At 46.5% G+C, this 15373-nt stretch overlaps 1 protein-coding gene across 3 annotated transcripts in view; it reads right to left on the bottom strand.

Annotated features, from left to right (window-relative positions):
* atg4c (autophagy related 4C, cysteine peptidase) overlaps positions 1–15373 on the bottom strand; it is an 83295-nt gene that overhangs the window by 38273 nt on the left and 29649 nt on the right. For all 3 annotated transcript variants that reach the window (XM_085982682.1, XM_085982683.1, XM_085982681.1), the window contains exons 5-6: positions 8781–9014; positions 2425–2776 (exon numbers count right to left, since the gene is read on the bottom strand). In XM_085982682.1, coding sequence (XP_085838808.1) covers positions 2425–2776; positions 8781–9014 — 586 coding nt within the window. The remainder of the gene's footprint in view (positions 1–2424; positions 2777–8780; positions 9015–15373) is intronic.

Genomic DNA, 15373 nt, shown 5'->3' with positions numbered 1-15373 from the left:
CTAGTGTCAATATAAAAAAAATTAAAAATTCTTTTAAAAATCATCAATCTTGCCCAAATGGAGACACACCTTCCCTCTAGTCCATGCCAGTGATGTCAATGACAGAGCATCTCTATTCAATTCAATGGGGGCCAGAACCTCAGACCAAACCAGACCTATCAAACCATGGAAAATGTCAGACAGTAGCACCTGCATTTATATCACACAGGGCAATAAGTTTACATCATACAGGGCAGTGTACTTAGGTCACACCTGCATAGTGCAATTGGATCATGGGGATTAGGGAGGAGAGTACTGTGTGGGGTGCCCCAATGCTTGGTGTTAGGACCACAACTTACCAACTCTTCTGTTTTTGAACTCTGGAACCAGCCAAATGGACCAAAATGGTCTTTTCCAATCTTTGCAATACCAATGAACTTGTTCGACGAGGGCGGGGGGGGGGGGGGGGGGGAGGGGGAGATAATACCCCAGCTCAGGGGATAGAGAGATAGAGAGATAGAGAGAGAGAGAGCGCGCGAGAAAGAGAAAGAAAAAGAGAGAGAGAGAGAGAAACAAAAGAGAGACCAACCACATTTAGTGAGAGGAGGGAAAGAAAGGACGAAACAAATCTTATTGTAGGGGACAATGAGATTGAAAAGGACACTGTCAGGTGAGGAGAAAAGACAGAGGCTCTGTTGGAGTGGGAGTAGACAATGTTCAGGGGGAAGAGAAAGATCCTGACACTGGGTGCCTGAAATGCAAAGAAGTTCCACTACCAAGAAAGTTCATCAGTAACTCATCTAGTCAATTAGTCACAATTACTATGGCCCATTTTCATAGTAAAGGCTGTGTGCTCTGACAATATCCTGGCTGTAGTGCTGAAGACCTGCACACCAGAACTAGAAGCCCCCTAACCCCAGTCAAGCTGTTCCAGTACAATTATGGCACTGGCATCCAGCCAACAACTGGAAAGTTGCCTAGGTATGCCTTATCCGCAAAAAAAAACCTCAAGATAAATCTAATCTGGCCAATTATCAGACTCCTCCCAATCAAAGTGATGGAAGGCGCCATTAAGCAATGCCTAATCACCAATGCTCACTTCAGGTTCAGGCTAAACCACTTATTCCAGAACTCATCAAAGGTTTGATCCGGACATAGATGCAAGAGCTGAATGTCACAGATGTGAGAGTAGCTGCCATCAAGATCAAAGCTGCATTCAAACAAGCCCTTGTAAAAATTAAGTCAACGGGTGTTGAAGGAAAAGCCCTCTAGTAGCTCGAGTCATACCTGACACAAAAGAGGATCATCGTGGTTATCTTCGCAGCACCGGAATATAACTGCAGGAATTCCTCAAAGCAGCATCCTTGGCCCATCCTCAACTGTTTCATCAATGACCTTCCCACAATTCTAAAGTCAGGAGTGCAGTTGTTCGCTGACAATTCAACAGTGCTCAGCTCCATTCACAACTCCTTTGATAACGAAATAGCCCATGTCAGCCGACAGCAGGACTTGTCAGCTCAAGCCTGGATGTTGTCCAAGTCGCACATTTGTGTCACATAAGTGGCATGTAATGATCATCTCAAACAAGAGAAAGCCCAGCCATCTCTCCTGACCTTCAAATGCACCACCATCTCAGAGTCCCCCATCAACAACATCATGGGGGTGACCAGAGGCTTAACTGGATCAGCCACATCAACAATCTGTTTACAAGAACAGAGCAGAGGCTTAGTACTCTGCGATGAGTGGCTCACCTCTTGGACCCTCAAAAGCTTCTGTGACATCTACATAAGGCTCAACTGAGGAGTGTGATGAAATACTCGCCACTCTCCTGGATGGTTGCAGCTGCAACACTTAAAAAACTCAGTACTATCCCAGACAGAGCAATCCGCTTGATCAGCACTCCTAGCATTGTACTCAATATCCATCTGCTCCATCAATGTTGCACTGAGGCTGCAGTATGTACTATTTAAAGGATTCACTGCAGCAACTCAGTAGCTCCCTCCCATGCGACTTCTACCATACAGCACCAGAGCCACAATGTTATGGGAATACCGTTACCTCCAAGTTGCAAATCATCCTGATTTGAACATAGATCGCTGTTCCTTCATTGTCACTAAGGCAATATTCTGGAATTCCCCACTGCAGGAGCACAAGGACTGCAGCAGTTCAAGGAAAAGGCCCACCACCACCACCACCTTCTCAGGGCAACTAGAAATGGACAATAAATGTAGCCTTGCTAGCATCACCCACATCCCAAGAACAAATTAAAAGAAAACTTTTACAATTATTAGTGCAATGTTCTCAGTTGCTAAATCAACACAGAAAAGGTCAAGGGAATTTAAAAAAGCAATAAGTAAATTGAACTGAGAGTAGCGCTTATATTTTTAAGCCTTGGTAGTGTCCTGCATGAAGTTTGTCAATAAAAAGCCTGTAATATCCACTCACCTTAAAATGTGGGCAACAACAGCTGGCCCATACCAATCCCCAGCTCGCTTGCCAGAATTTTCTCCCAGCTCTATCAGTTTGTGCATTCCAAATGTAGCTGCTGGATTGTCTGCTAACCAAGAGATTATTTTCCTATGCAACTTCTCATCCTCACTTGTGCTGACAGGATTTAACTTTAGAGTTTGTGTCTCATTACTTGATGAGTCCAGCTGTTCACTTGTGTCCTGTAGTGGTCTTTCTAATGGTGGCAGGAAGGTAAAATCTGCATTACTGTCAGACACTGTTGATGGCTTGGATTTGAATAGCTCAGATTCCAAGGTAACCATTTGTAGCGCATCCGCCCAGACCCAATCTGCAAAGGAATATAACCCATCAATTAGACTTTGAAAAAAACCAATCACCGAGATTCTCCGAATGGCACAGCAGGCAAACACTTCACTGATGTAGCAGTGAGCCATACAGACCACAAGTGCCTCATGGTCACCATTTCCTGCGTTAGTTAAACTTATCCAGGGCTGTGTTAGGGTGAAAATTATATAGCTTAAAGCAGCAACATAAAGAGTTAAAGAATGTATTGTAAGAAGTGAACTTGTAAATAAGAAACAATGGCACAAGACAAAACAAACTCAGCTTAAGACGGGGCAGGAATGAACTGTTTGTGTCTGCTCCCATTAAAACCATTGTGCTTGACATTATTGTTGAACAGTTATTGAATGTGGGAAACACTAAATATTTCACAATTATTCAGTGGTGCAGCCTTCTGCAAACTATCTGCTGGAAGCCCTTTGGATGTATTAATGTAATTCTACTATTCTATAATGCAAAGTAGATGAATCAAAATTGTGTGTATTGATGAGTTACAGTAATTGGTAGCTGCAAAACTGCCCATTTTGTAATTAACTATTAAAAAACCGCCCAAAGTTCTAGAAGGTTCCATATCATTCCTGTGAAGACAGGGGAGTTGTTGCTGGGGGAGCGTGATTGGTTGAAGACACCTGTGTGTAATATTTTGCTATAATGTAGAAAAGAAGTTTCAATACCTTGTTGCTGGGGGAATGTGATTGGATGAGGACAAGAGAATTGTTGCTGGGGGAACATGATTGGGTGAACACATTTGTGTGTAATGTTTTGCCTGTACAAAAGAAGTTTCGATACCACTGAACGGTGAGAAGCTTATCACTAGACTGCGGGGTCTATGGTTCTTCTCCCAGAACGTTCTGTTAATAAAATTGTGTACTTTTACTTTAAGACAGACTCGAGTGAATCTATTTTTCACCAACAGCTGCATTAGGGGCATCTCAATTACTCTCAGTGCCCCTGGGCTAGGTAGGGAAAAGTCAACAGAAAATGCTGGAAATACTTAGCAGGCCAGTCAACTTTGGTTTCCCAATCCTCACTGCTTTCCAATGATTCCTGCTAAGAACAAGAGCGGGATTAGCACTGGGAGAGGTACTGGACTAGGTCATCTACCTGACCTCTCAGCCAAGGAATATAATGGGACCAGTGGAGAGCTATGAAGAAAATATAAAAAGGTTATACATACTCACTTACAATATATTTTACTGTAATTATTTAAAGGCTGAATCAGTATTCAAAGAGTAAAGGCTATTTATTGCAGAAATACATCAATGGTACCCTACTTCCCTGCCTCTTCCATTGAATTTTCTCTCCAGTTCCTTGTCTTACTTCTCCTGTCCTGAAAGCATTAAGCGGGAGATTCGCTGAGTAAACCGAGCGGGAGATTCGCTGAGTAAACCGAGCGGGAGATTCGCTGAGTAAACCGAGCGGGAGATTCGCTGAGTAAACCGAGTATTTGGTATTTCTCCTCTTTTTCTCTAAACTTGGGCATTGGCTTAAATTAAGAGCCATGATTATAGGTTATAAACTATATATAGACAATTGAGTGATATGCCAAACCTTGAAAACCTAATTAATTAGTTAAATAAAATACAATAGAGATGTCTGGGCAGGCGATGTGTTGCAGCTGTAGCATGTGGGAGTTGGTGCACACCAGTGTGATCCACAGTGACCATATCTGCAGTAAATGTTGGCAGCTCGAGGAACTTTGGCTCAGAGTTGATGAGCTGGAGTCCGAGCTCCAGACACTGACAAAAGTTACCTGGCTACTTTGTTCCAGGAGGCAGTCACACCCTTAGGTTAAGTACTCCAAATCTGGTCCGTGGTCAGGGACAGAAGGGTGTGACTGCAAGTGAGGCAGGTGTGGGGATCCAGGAGTTAGCATTGGAGGAGCCTCAGCCCTTGCACTTGTCCAACAGGTACGAGGTTCTTGCAGCCTGTGTTGAAGAGAGCAGAGACTGCAGGGAGGATGAGCAAACTGACCACAGCACCGTGGTACAGTGGGCCATTCAAGTTGGGGAAGTAAAAAGGAATGTAGTAGTGGTAGGGGACAGTATAGTTAGGGGGATAGATACTGTGCTCTGCAGCCGAGAGCGTGAGTTCCAAAGGCTGTGTTGCCTGCCCAGTGCCAGGGTTAAGGGCATCTCCTCAAGGCTGGAGAGGAAATTGGAATGGGAGGGGGAAGATCCAGTTGTCGTGGTCCACGTAGGAACCAACGACATAGGTAAGATTAAGAAAGAGGTTCTGCTGAGTGAGTATGAGCAGCTAGGGGCCAAATTAAAAAGCAGAACCACAAAGATAATAATCTCTGGATTACTACCTGAGCCACGAGCAAATTGGCATAGGGTCAATAGATCAGAGAGATGAATGCATGGCTCAAAGATTGGTGTGGGAGAAATTGGTTTCGATTCATGGGGCACCGGCACCAGTACTGGGGAAAGAGGGAGCTGTTCTTTTGGGACAGGCTTCACTTGAACCATGCTGGGACCAGTGTCCTGGCGAATCGAATAACTAGGGCGGTAGATAGGGCTTGAAACTAAATAGTAGGGGGGAGGGTTCAGGTGAAGGGGAATTTCGAAAGTCAAAAAGAAAGGAGAAGGCAATAGTGCAGGGTAGCGATAGAGGTAATGATAACCAGAGTGTGACAGGAGGAGACAGAGCATACGAACATAAGCGTGCACCAGCAAATAGTTTCAGAGTAGGTAAATATGGTATAAAGAAAAAATTTAAAGCTCTTTATCTGAATACACGCAGCATTCGTAACAAGATAGATGAGTTGACGGCACAAATAGAAATAAATGGGTATGATCCAATAGCCATTACAGAGACGTGGTTGCAAGGTGACCAAGGCTGGGAACTGAATATTCAGGGGTATTTGACATTTCGGAAGGATAGGCAGAAAGAAAAAGGAGGTGGGGTAGCTCTGTTAATAAAGGATGAGATCAGTGCAATGGTGAGAAATGATATTGGCTCAGAAGATCAAGATGTAGAATCAGTTTGGGTGGAGATAAGAAATAGTATGGGAAAGATGTCACTGGTGGGAGTAGTCTATAGGCCCCCCAACAGTAGCTACACTGTAGGACAAGAGTATAAATCAAGAAATAATAGGGGCTTATAAGAAAGGTACTGTGATAATCATGGGCGATTTTAATCTTCATATAGATTGGACAAATCAAATTGGCAAGGGTAGCCTTGAGGACGAGTTCATAGAATGTATTTGGGATGGTTTCTTAGAACAATACGTTGTGGAACCAACCAGGGAGAGGGCTATTTTAGATCTGGTAATGTGTAATGAGACAGGATTAATTAATGATCTCATAGTAAAGGATCCTCTAGGGAAGAGTGAGCATAGCATGATCTGAATTTCAAATTCAGTTTGAGGGTAAGAAACTTGGGTCTGAAACTAGTGTCCTAAAATTAAATAAAGGCATTTACAAAAGGTATGAAGAGAGTTGGCTAAGGTAGACTGGGAAAATAGATTAAAGGGTAAGACGGTAGATAAGCAGTGGCAGACATTTAAGGAGATATTTCATAACTCTCAGCAAAGGTTTATTCCAGTGAGAAAAAAAGACTCTACGAGAAGGTTGAACCATCCGTAGCTAACTAAGGAAGTTAAGGATGGTATCAAATTGAAAGAAAAGGCATACAATGTTGCGAAGATTAGTGGTAGGCCAGAGGATTGGGAAATTTTTAGAAACCAGCAAAGGATGACTACAGGCTCGATGGGCCGAAATGGCCTCTATCTGCACTGTGGGGTTTCTGTGATTCTGTAAAAATAATAGAGGGAGAAGATAGATTATGAAAGTAAACTGGCAAAAAATATAAAAAGACAGTAAGAGCTTCTACAGGTACATAAAAGGGTAGAGAGTAGCTAAAGCAAACGTTGGTCCCTTAGAGAATGGGACTGGGGAATTAATAATGGGAAACAGGGAAACGGTCTTTGAACAAATATTTTATATCGGTCTTCACGGTAGAAGACACTAAAAGTATCCAAATAATAATTGATAATCAAAGGGCCATAGGGAGAGAGGAATTTATAACAATGACCATTACTAGAGAAAAAGTACTAGGCAAACTAATGGGACTAAAGGCTGACAAGTCCCCATGACCTGATGGCCTACATCCTAGGGTCTTAAAAGAAGTGGCTGCCGAGATAGTGGATGCGTTGGTTGTAATCTACCAAAATTCCCTGGATTCTGGAGAGGTCCCAGCAGATTGGAAAACCACAAATGTAATGCCCCTATTCAAGAAAGGAGGGAGGCAAAAAGCATTAAACTATAGGCCAGTTAGCCTAACGTCTGTCATTGGGAAAATGCTGGAATCCATTATTAAAGAAGTAATAGCAGGACATTTAGAAAATCAGAATACAATCAAGCAGTCAACATGGTTTTATGAAAGGGAAATCGTGTTTGACAAATTTACTAGAGTTCTTTGAGGATGTAATGAGCAGGGTGGATAAAGGGGAACCAGTAGATGTAGTGTATTTGGATTTTCAAAAAAGCATTTGCTAAGATGCCACATAAAAGGTTACTGCACAAGATAAGAGCTCACGGGGTTGAAGGGTAATATATTAGCATGGATAGAGGATTGGCTAACTAACAGAAAACAAAGTCAGGATAAATGGGTCATTTCCGGTTGACAAACTGTAACTAGTGGGGTGCCACAGGGATCAGTGCTGGGGCCTCAACTATTTACAATCTATATTAATGACTTGGATGAAGGGACCATGTGTACTGTAGCCAAATTTGCTGATGATACAAAGATAGGTGGGAAAGCAAGTTGTGAGGAAGACACAAAAGGATATAGATAGGTTAAGTGAGTGGGCAAAAATTTGGCAGATGCAGTATAATGTGGGGAAATGTGAGGTTATCCACTTTGGTAGGAAAAATAAAAAAGCAGATTATTTTTTAAATGGAGAGAACTACATAATGCTGCAGTACAGAGAGATCTGGGGGTCCTCGTACATGAAACACAAAAAGTTAGCATGCAGGTACAGCAAGTAATTAGGAAGGCAAATGGAATGTTGGCCTTTATTGCAAGGGGGATGGAGTATAAAAGTAGGGAAGTTTTGCTACAACTATACAGGGCACTGGCGAGACCACACCTGGAGTACTGCGTGCAGTTTTGGTTTCCTTATTTAAAGAGGGATATACTTGCATTGGAGGCAGTTCAGAGAAGGTTCACTAAGTTAATTCCTGAGATGAAGGGGTTGTCTTATGAGGAAAGGTTGAGCAGGTCAGGCCTATACTCATTGGAGTTTAGAAGAATGAGGTGTGATCTTATTGAAACATAAGATTCTGAGGGGGCTTGACAGGGTAGATGCAGGGAGGATGTTTCCCCTTATGTGGGAATCTAGAACTAGGGGGCACAGTTTCAGGATAAGGGGTCACCCATTTAAAACGGAGATGAGGAGGAATTTCTTCTCTCAGGGTCGTGAATCTTTGGAATTCTCTACCCCAGAGAGCTGTGGAGGCGGAGTCATTGAATATATTCAAGGCGGAGATTGACATATACTTGAGCTACAGGGAAGTCAAGGGTTATGGGGAGCGGGCGGGAAAGTGGCGTTGAGGCAAAGATCAAATCAGCCATAATCTTATTGAATGGCGGGGCAGGCTCAAGGGGCCGAATGGCCTACTCCTGCTCCTATTTCTTATGTTCTTATGATTCTTCCTGGGGTATAGTTTCACAAATGCCTGGTTCTTTGTGGTACATCACCCAATTGGCCATTCTTCACAGCAGAGCCTCATTCTGTCTTTACCTGGTGTCCCATGCGCATGCACTTCCAGTTGGGGGGTCACCAAATAGTGATTAGCAATTGATTCTTCCTTTCCATAGCCATTTGTTGTAACCCCATCACCACTCCAGCTCAGATCAGCTAACACAGCACAAACAGCGATCAAGCCAGAGTTCTTTCTGACGTGTAGGGTTCACTGCATTGAGCCACTGAGCATTTTAACACATGTCTACTACAGGTTTGCATCAGAACAAAACAAACTAACCTCGACCAAGAATATGGAGCAGAAGGCTTTGGGCTAGCAACATTTGACCGGACCTCAGCGTGCAGCCCCAGCCGCAGTCTGTCGTAAGTGTACACCCTTTTAACTGTGGGAACTCACGGCGATACGTTAGCCAGATCCTAGTGATGAAGTCCTTACGGAATTGATTCACGTTACACGAAACCATTTCAGTGCTCGCAGCTGCATCTGTGCAGCCTGATGCACTCTCATCCATTCCTGGAAAATGCAAACAGCAAAAACAAAATCAGTCCCTGAAGCGTTGTTATAATAAACTGACAGCCACAGAAAAGGCATTTTGTTCTGTCTGTGGAGGAGAGCAAGCAAGGTTGAACAGTGAAGAATGAGGATAGATGAACATTTTGGAGATTTGCTTGATTATCTTTGGGGATCAGGGAGTATTTATGCAGAACTTTCCTTCAATAGACTAAATGGGTCAGATAGAGGCTCGTACCTGGTCTGTGAAAGGAGTGAGGTTAATGTGCCAAAGCGCATTCTCTCATTCCATGTTTTCTTATGATTTATCTACAACTGACTGAAAACTACTTGGTCAGCAAAACATGAAAAGAAAATCTCTGAACATAGATGTTTGTAGCATATTACATAGAGCAAAACTGACATCATCTGGGCACACCAAGACACCCTACTTCCCTGCCTCTGCCATCAAATTCTCTCTCTGGTTCCTTCCTCATACATTTCCTGTCCTGAAGGCTTTGATTCATCCAGAGGTATGGCTTCACAAATGGCCGCCTCCCTGTAGTACAAGGCCCAAACCGCTCCTTTGACGTGCAGCATCCTGGAGAAGCTACAGTCTTCAGTCAGAGGCTACAAATTCAGATTTACCTAGGAGTCGATCAGCACCCACCCAACTCCTGGAAAACACCCTAGCCGCTGGATTCTGTTGCACATTCTATGAATAGTGCTCTCCTCCTTCATGGCCAAAGAATTACTAGGGTGTATCAGTAAAAGTTGCAAAAACAGAGTCAGATTAGATACAGGAAACTTTGTGTTATCCGGAGGCTAAGTGTCCAGCAAGATCGAGCCACCGGCAAAAATCAGGAGCCGTTTTGTTAGGTTTTTTTTCTTTCTCGTGGCTTTTTTTTCCTTCTCGTGGCTTTTTTTTCCTTCTCGTGGCTTTTTTTCAACAGTCAGGCTCTGGAAAGTCTCTCTGAAGCTGTTGCTAAGCTACAGAGACGCTTCCAAGGTACGGGCTGACTGTTTAGAAGCTGTTGCTAAGCAACAGTGTTTGTTGTCAGGTACGGAGATGAAAAGCTCCGTATGCTTCAACATTAACGCTGGTGTGTCCGGCAATTTTGACGGAACGGCAACAGCTCGGTCCCGTCGGTGCCAGACAGCACAAAGTTTCCTGCACTAGGAAGTACTTCTTTTCACAGAGTTGCCACCTCTGGGATTGGTTCCCAGCTCATGCAATGACTGCAGATTTGCTGCAGGCCTTCAAAAGGGAGCTTGACAAGATCCTGCAAATTGAAGACATCTCGAGTTATAGAAGGTAGGTGGGTTAACAGGGTTTTTTTTATTCATTGATGGGATGTGGGCGTCGCTGGCTAGGCCTGCATTTAGTGCCCATCCCTAATTGCCCTTGAGAAGATGGTGGTGAGCCACCTTCTTGAACCGCTGCAGTCCATATGGTGTAGGTACACCCACAATGCTGTTAGGGAGTTCCAGGATTTTGGCCCAGCGACAGTGAAGGGACGGCGATACAGGTCCAAGTCAGGATGGTGTGTGGCTTGGAGGGGAACTTGTAGGTGGTAATGTTCCCATGCGTCTGCTGCCCTTGTCCTTCTAAGTGGTAGAGGTCGCGGGTTTGGAAGGTGCTGTTGAAGGAGCTTTGGCGAGTTGCTGCAGTGCATCTTGTAGATGGTACACACTGCAGCCACAGTGCGCCGGTGGTGGAGGGAGTGAATGTTGAAGGTGGTGGATGGAGTGCCAATCAAGCGGGCTGCTTTATCCTGAATGGTGTCGAGCTTCTTGAGTGTTGTTGGAGCTGCACTCATCCAGGCAAGTGGAGAGTATTCCATCACACTCCTGACTTGTGCCTTGTAGATGGTGGAAAGGCTTTGGGGAGTCAGGAGGCGAGACACTCGCCGCAGAATTCCCAGCCTCTGGCCTGCTCTTGTATCTACTGGTATCAGTCACTGTGGTCTCCTGGAGCTTGTTGCTTGCATTCGGAGGTTAGAGAGGAATTTTCCAGTTCTTTCTTAAATTGGCCGAAATTTTTTTTGTCTTTCCTAGGAGACTGTGTGATGGCAGGGTCAAGGTGGCTTATGGAGCGTGTAGATTGTGCCATGTTAGGCTGGAACAGGCTTCACAGACCAGCTATTCTTTTCCTGTCCTTTTTCATTTGTCTCTGGAATAAGTGTACTGTTGCAGGCCCCATTGAAATTAATGGACCTGCTTTCGGAATAGATGACTGCTGTCCATCACTGGCACCACTGAAGCAACTCGCAGGCGAGCAAGTTTTTCCCCTCCCTTGTTTAGGCAGAAATTTGACTTAAAAAAACTGTTTATTATATAGTTTTTTTAATAGGCAAACATTGGGTGCACACTTTAAAATAAAGTGTTTGAGACTTTCCATCCCCCGTAATACAGTGAACTATTAAAACATACTAACAACAGAAAGAAAAATCTTGCATTTGTTCAGCACCTTGTGTGTGCTCAGGACATCGCAAAGTGCTTCACGGCCAAAGAATTACTTTTGAAGAGTAGTCACTGCTGTACTTTAGGGAAACACGCCAGCCAATTTGCGCATAGCAAGGTCCCACATAATGATATATATGACCAGTTCATTTGTTTTTGGCAGATGGGGCTTCAGCTTAAAATCTACCTGAAAAATGGCACCTCCAATAATGTCGCACTCAATCTCTCAATGAGGTGAGGGGAAGGGAGAGATTATGGCCTAGAAATTCAGTCGCTAGCGCCTTAGGAGAAGTGGGGCGTAAAGCAGCTAGCGCCCGGGCGCGGCGCGATCTGCGCCTCTCGCGAACTTCAGTCAAGATTTAGCGGTGGCGCAAAACCGTAGCGCCCGCTCAGCTGCACGCGCAGATCCTGACGTCATTTCATGGTGCAACGCCCTTGATGCGCCCTGAACCGGAACTTCAGTGGCGCCCCCATTCTGTGCGCCTGGCGCCCCCAGCGACTGGTTGAGTGAAACGGTTCCCAGTCGCTGCGGGGGGCGCTATTTAAAGGGGACTCTTCCTCCATTCTTTGTGGCAGCCATTTTGTCCTACTCCTTCTGTGTGAGAGAGAGATATTTGGAGAGAGACAAAGGGAGAGAGCTTTCTGCTTCGACTCAGTGCTCGCACAGGTACTTCTGGCTTCAGGCCAGAGCTTTGCAGTTGGATTTAACTTTCAGTGCCATAGCCTTGAGTTGCCACATATAATGGGGGCTGCAATGGGTGGAAACGTTGGCTTTCTGCATTGCATTCAAAGGGCTCAGAGACGCCGAGAGAGTGCCAGTCATGGCCAGACGGAGAAGGGCCAACAGGCGTCGGCACAGGAGGCCTTACCCACCCAGGGTATTGTGATGAAATATATGCCTTCATCAGCCCATGTGTTTTACCTGCTTGTATTGTGTGAACCGCCCCCTTTTGTTCCTATTGTGTGTATTGGCTAAGCCCCTGTCTTTTGCCATATAAAGGTCTCAAAAGCTGTATGAGTCATTCCTACCAGACAAACCCGATGTGGGAAGACCTGTAATGCTGCAATGTTCTTAGTGATTAAAAGCCTTCAGTTGAATCCTTGTCTTTGAGTCATTGATGGCATATCAATTTTAATCACTAAAACACCAAGATGGATCGACTCCTGAAACCAGAGCACTTGGATCTGGACCCCCATACCTCAGACGCAGCCACACAGTTCGGACACTGGTTCCAATGCTTCGAATTTTTCATTGCAAACTCATCCACCACCATAGCAGCCGCAACCGCTACCGGAGACATGAAACTGGGAATCCTGCGAAACTGGGTGAGCCATCGGGTCTCCCCTCTCATCCAAGATGCCACCAGCTACGGGGATGCCTGCACCATTCTGAAGGCCCACTACATGTGGCCAATAAACAAGGTGTACGCCAGGCATCTTCTGACTACTCGCACGCAGCGGCATGGTGAGTCACTAGAGGACTTTATACTAAGCCTAAAAGTACTGGGCAGAGACTGTAACTGTAAGGCCGTGTCTGCCATCGCGTACACGGAGGAGCTGATTCGAGACTCCCTTATTGCAGGCCTCAGTTCAAATTACATTCGGCAGAAACTGTTTGAAAAGGAGGGACTGGACTTAAAACAGGCTATAGATATAGCGCGATCGCTGGATATGGCCCAGAAGAACTCTGAATCCTGTTTCCCCAGGCCACACGGCCCACTCCGCCTCGTGCGCGCCGTGGGGGCCGCCATCTTGGAAGCCATCTTCACCTCCCAGGTCTCAGGCCAGCCCAGCCTCCACCCAGGAGCCCCACTACTGCTGCGATGCATCGAGGCCCGAAATGCTACTTCTGCGGCCAGGACAAACACTCCAGGCATCTGTGCCCAGCGAAGGGCACCACCTGTTCTAAATGCGGGAAGAAAGGACATTTCAGCAAAGTCTGCAGAGGGAACCCCGCCTCCAACTCCACCACCCAAAGGGCTCAGAGACGCCGAGAGAGAGTGCCAGTCATGGCCAGACGGAGAAGGGCCAACAGGCGTCGGCACAGGAGGCCTTACCCACCCAGGGTATACCGCCAGCAGTTCTCATATCTGAACATGTCTGAGGAGCAGTGTGTTCGGAGGCTGCGATTCAGAAGGGAGGTGGTCACAGAGATCTGCCACCTGCTTCAGAGAGCTCTGCAGCCAGAGCTGAGGAGCAGGACGTCTCTGTCAGTGGCAGTGAAGGTGACGGTGGCTCTCAACTTCTATGCCACCGGCTCCTTCCAATCCGCTACTGGGGACATTGCCACTATCTCCCAGTTCGCGGTACATTGCTGCATCCGCCAGGTGACGAATGCCCTCTTCAGAAGGAGACGTCAGTACATCTCCTTCCCCATGACCCTGGACAAGCAGCAAGAGCATGCAATGGGATTTGCAAGAATAGCGGGCTTCCCCATGGTCCAGGGCGCCATTGACTGCACGCATGTGGCTTTGCGGGCACCTCTACAGAATGCCGAGGATTACCGCAACCGGAAGGGCTACCATTCGCTCAACGTCCAGTTGGTGTGTGACCACAGGCAGCTCATACTAGATGTCAATGCCCGCTTTCCAGGCAGCAGCCACGATGCCTACATCCAGCGCCAGACATTTTCAAAGCCCCGGCTCACCCAGGAGGCTGGCTTCTCGGGGACAAGGGCTATCCTTTGTGCACCTGGCTGATGACCCCGCTCCGTGCGCTCAGCACCCCTGCTGAAGAACGATACAATGACAGCCATCAAGCTACCAGGAACATCATTGAGCACACAATCGGCGTGCTCAAGCAACGGTTCCGCTGTCTGGACCGTTCCGGAGGAGCACTATAGTACTCGCCTGAGCGAGTCTCCCATTTCGTTGTAGTGTGCTGCATGCTGCACAACCTGGCTATCCTCAGGACTCAGCCACTGCCAGCAGACATTGGAGAACCACCAGAGGAGGAGGAGGAGGAGGAGCACCAAGACAGGAGGGAGGCACAAAGTGCAAGGGCCGTCCGTCGGCGGATTATTGCAACTCGGTTCTAGGCCCCCTCTCAGGGAATGGCTTGTGCCAATGAAAGAACATGAATGGAGCCGCTCCACAAACCCTCAGCCGGTCAAGGCAACAAATAGTTCAAACTGCAAACATGAACAATCTGAATAAAGAAATTTTTTTATTTTACAAACTGTGCCCTTCCCGCATGACAAACAAATTCAGAGAAACCCCCCAAAAAAGTCAGACACATAACTGGCTCTCACAACCTTGAGAAAATGAAAAAAAGTTAAACAAAAATGACCATGATTCTCGGCCTTCATATAAAAAACAAACACAACGTTCTCGGCCTTCATATATAAAAAACATTTTGCCACACCTTCTACTTTTTCACCTGCAAGGGTGATCCGCCTCGCTTCCGCGATTGGCCCCTTCCTGCCCTGCAGCTCCTCCTCAATGGGACCCCAGTGGCTGCAGCAAGGCTGGGGGAAGGCTGCTGAGGGTCAGATGGTGAGACAGCAGATGCCCTTGGGGGACGGCCTGGACCAGCTCTGGGCCAGCTCTGGGCCTGGAGGGCCCAGCTTCTGACTGCTCCAACTCTGCTTGGGCGGCAGCAGTCTGTCCTACGGGTGGTGGCAGCTGCAGTGGAGGAGTGACAGGGTTGGCTGCAGGAATGCTGCCAACCTGAGAGCACAGGCACTCCCTGGTCGGCCGAGACACTGGCACTCGCACAGGCCAGCACTGAAGCATGCGCAGCAATCTGCTGAAGCACAGACTGCTGGGCTGCTGCGGCGCGGCGAGGGCCCCGTCGATGCCTTGCCGATCCAGCGAGGGTGGCAGCAGTTAGTGCCCGTGTGGTCCTGGTCTGTGTCTGCATCACACCAGCCAGTAAATGCACGGCATGACTGAGCACTTTGCTGGAAGCCGCCTGTGCTG

The sequence above is a fragment of the Somniosus microcephalus genome, chromosome 3, assembly GCF_052327205.1.
Source record: "Somniosus microcephalus isolate GS21.2 chromosome 3, FLI_Smic_1.0, whole genome shotgun sequence".
NCBI lineage: Eukaryota > Metazoa > Chordata > Chondrichthyes > Squaliformes > Somniosidae > Somniosus > Somniosus microcephalus.
This window is presented reverse-complemented; position numbering and strand designations above follow the sequence as displayed.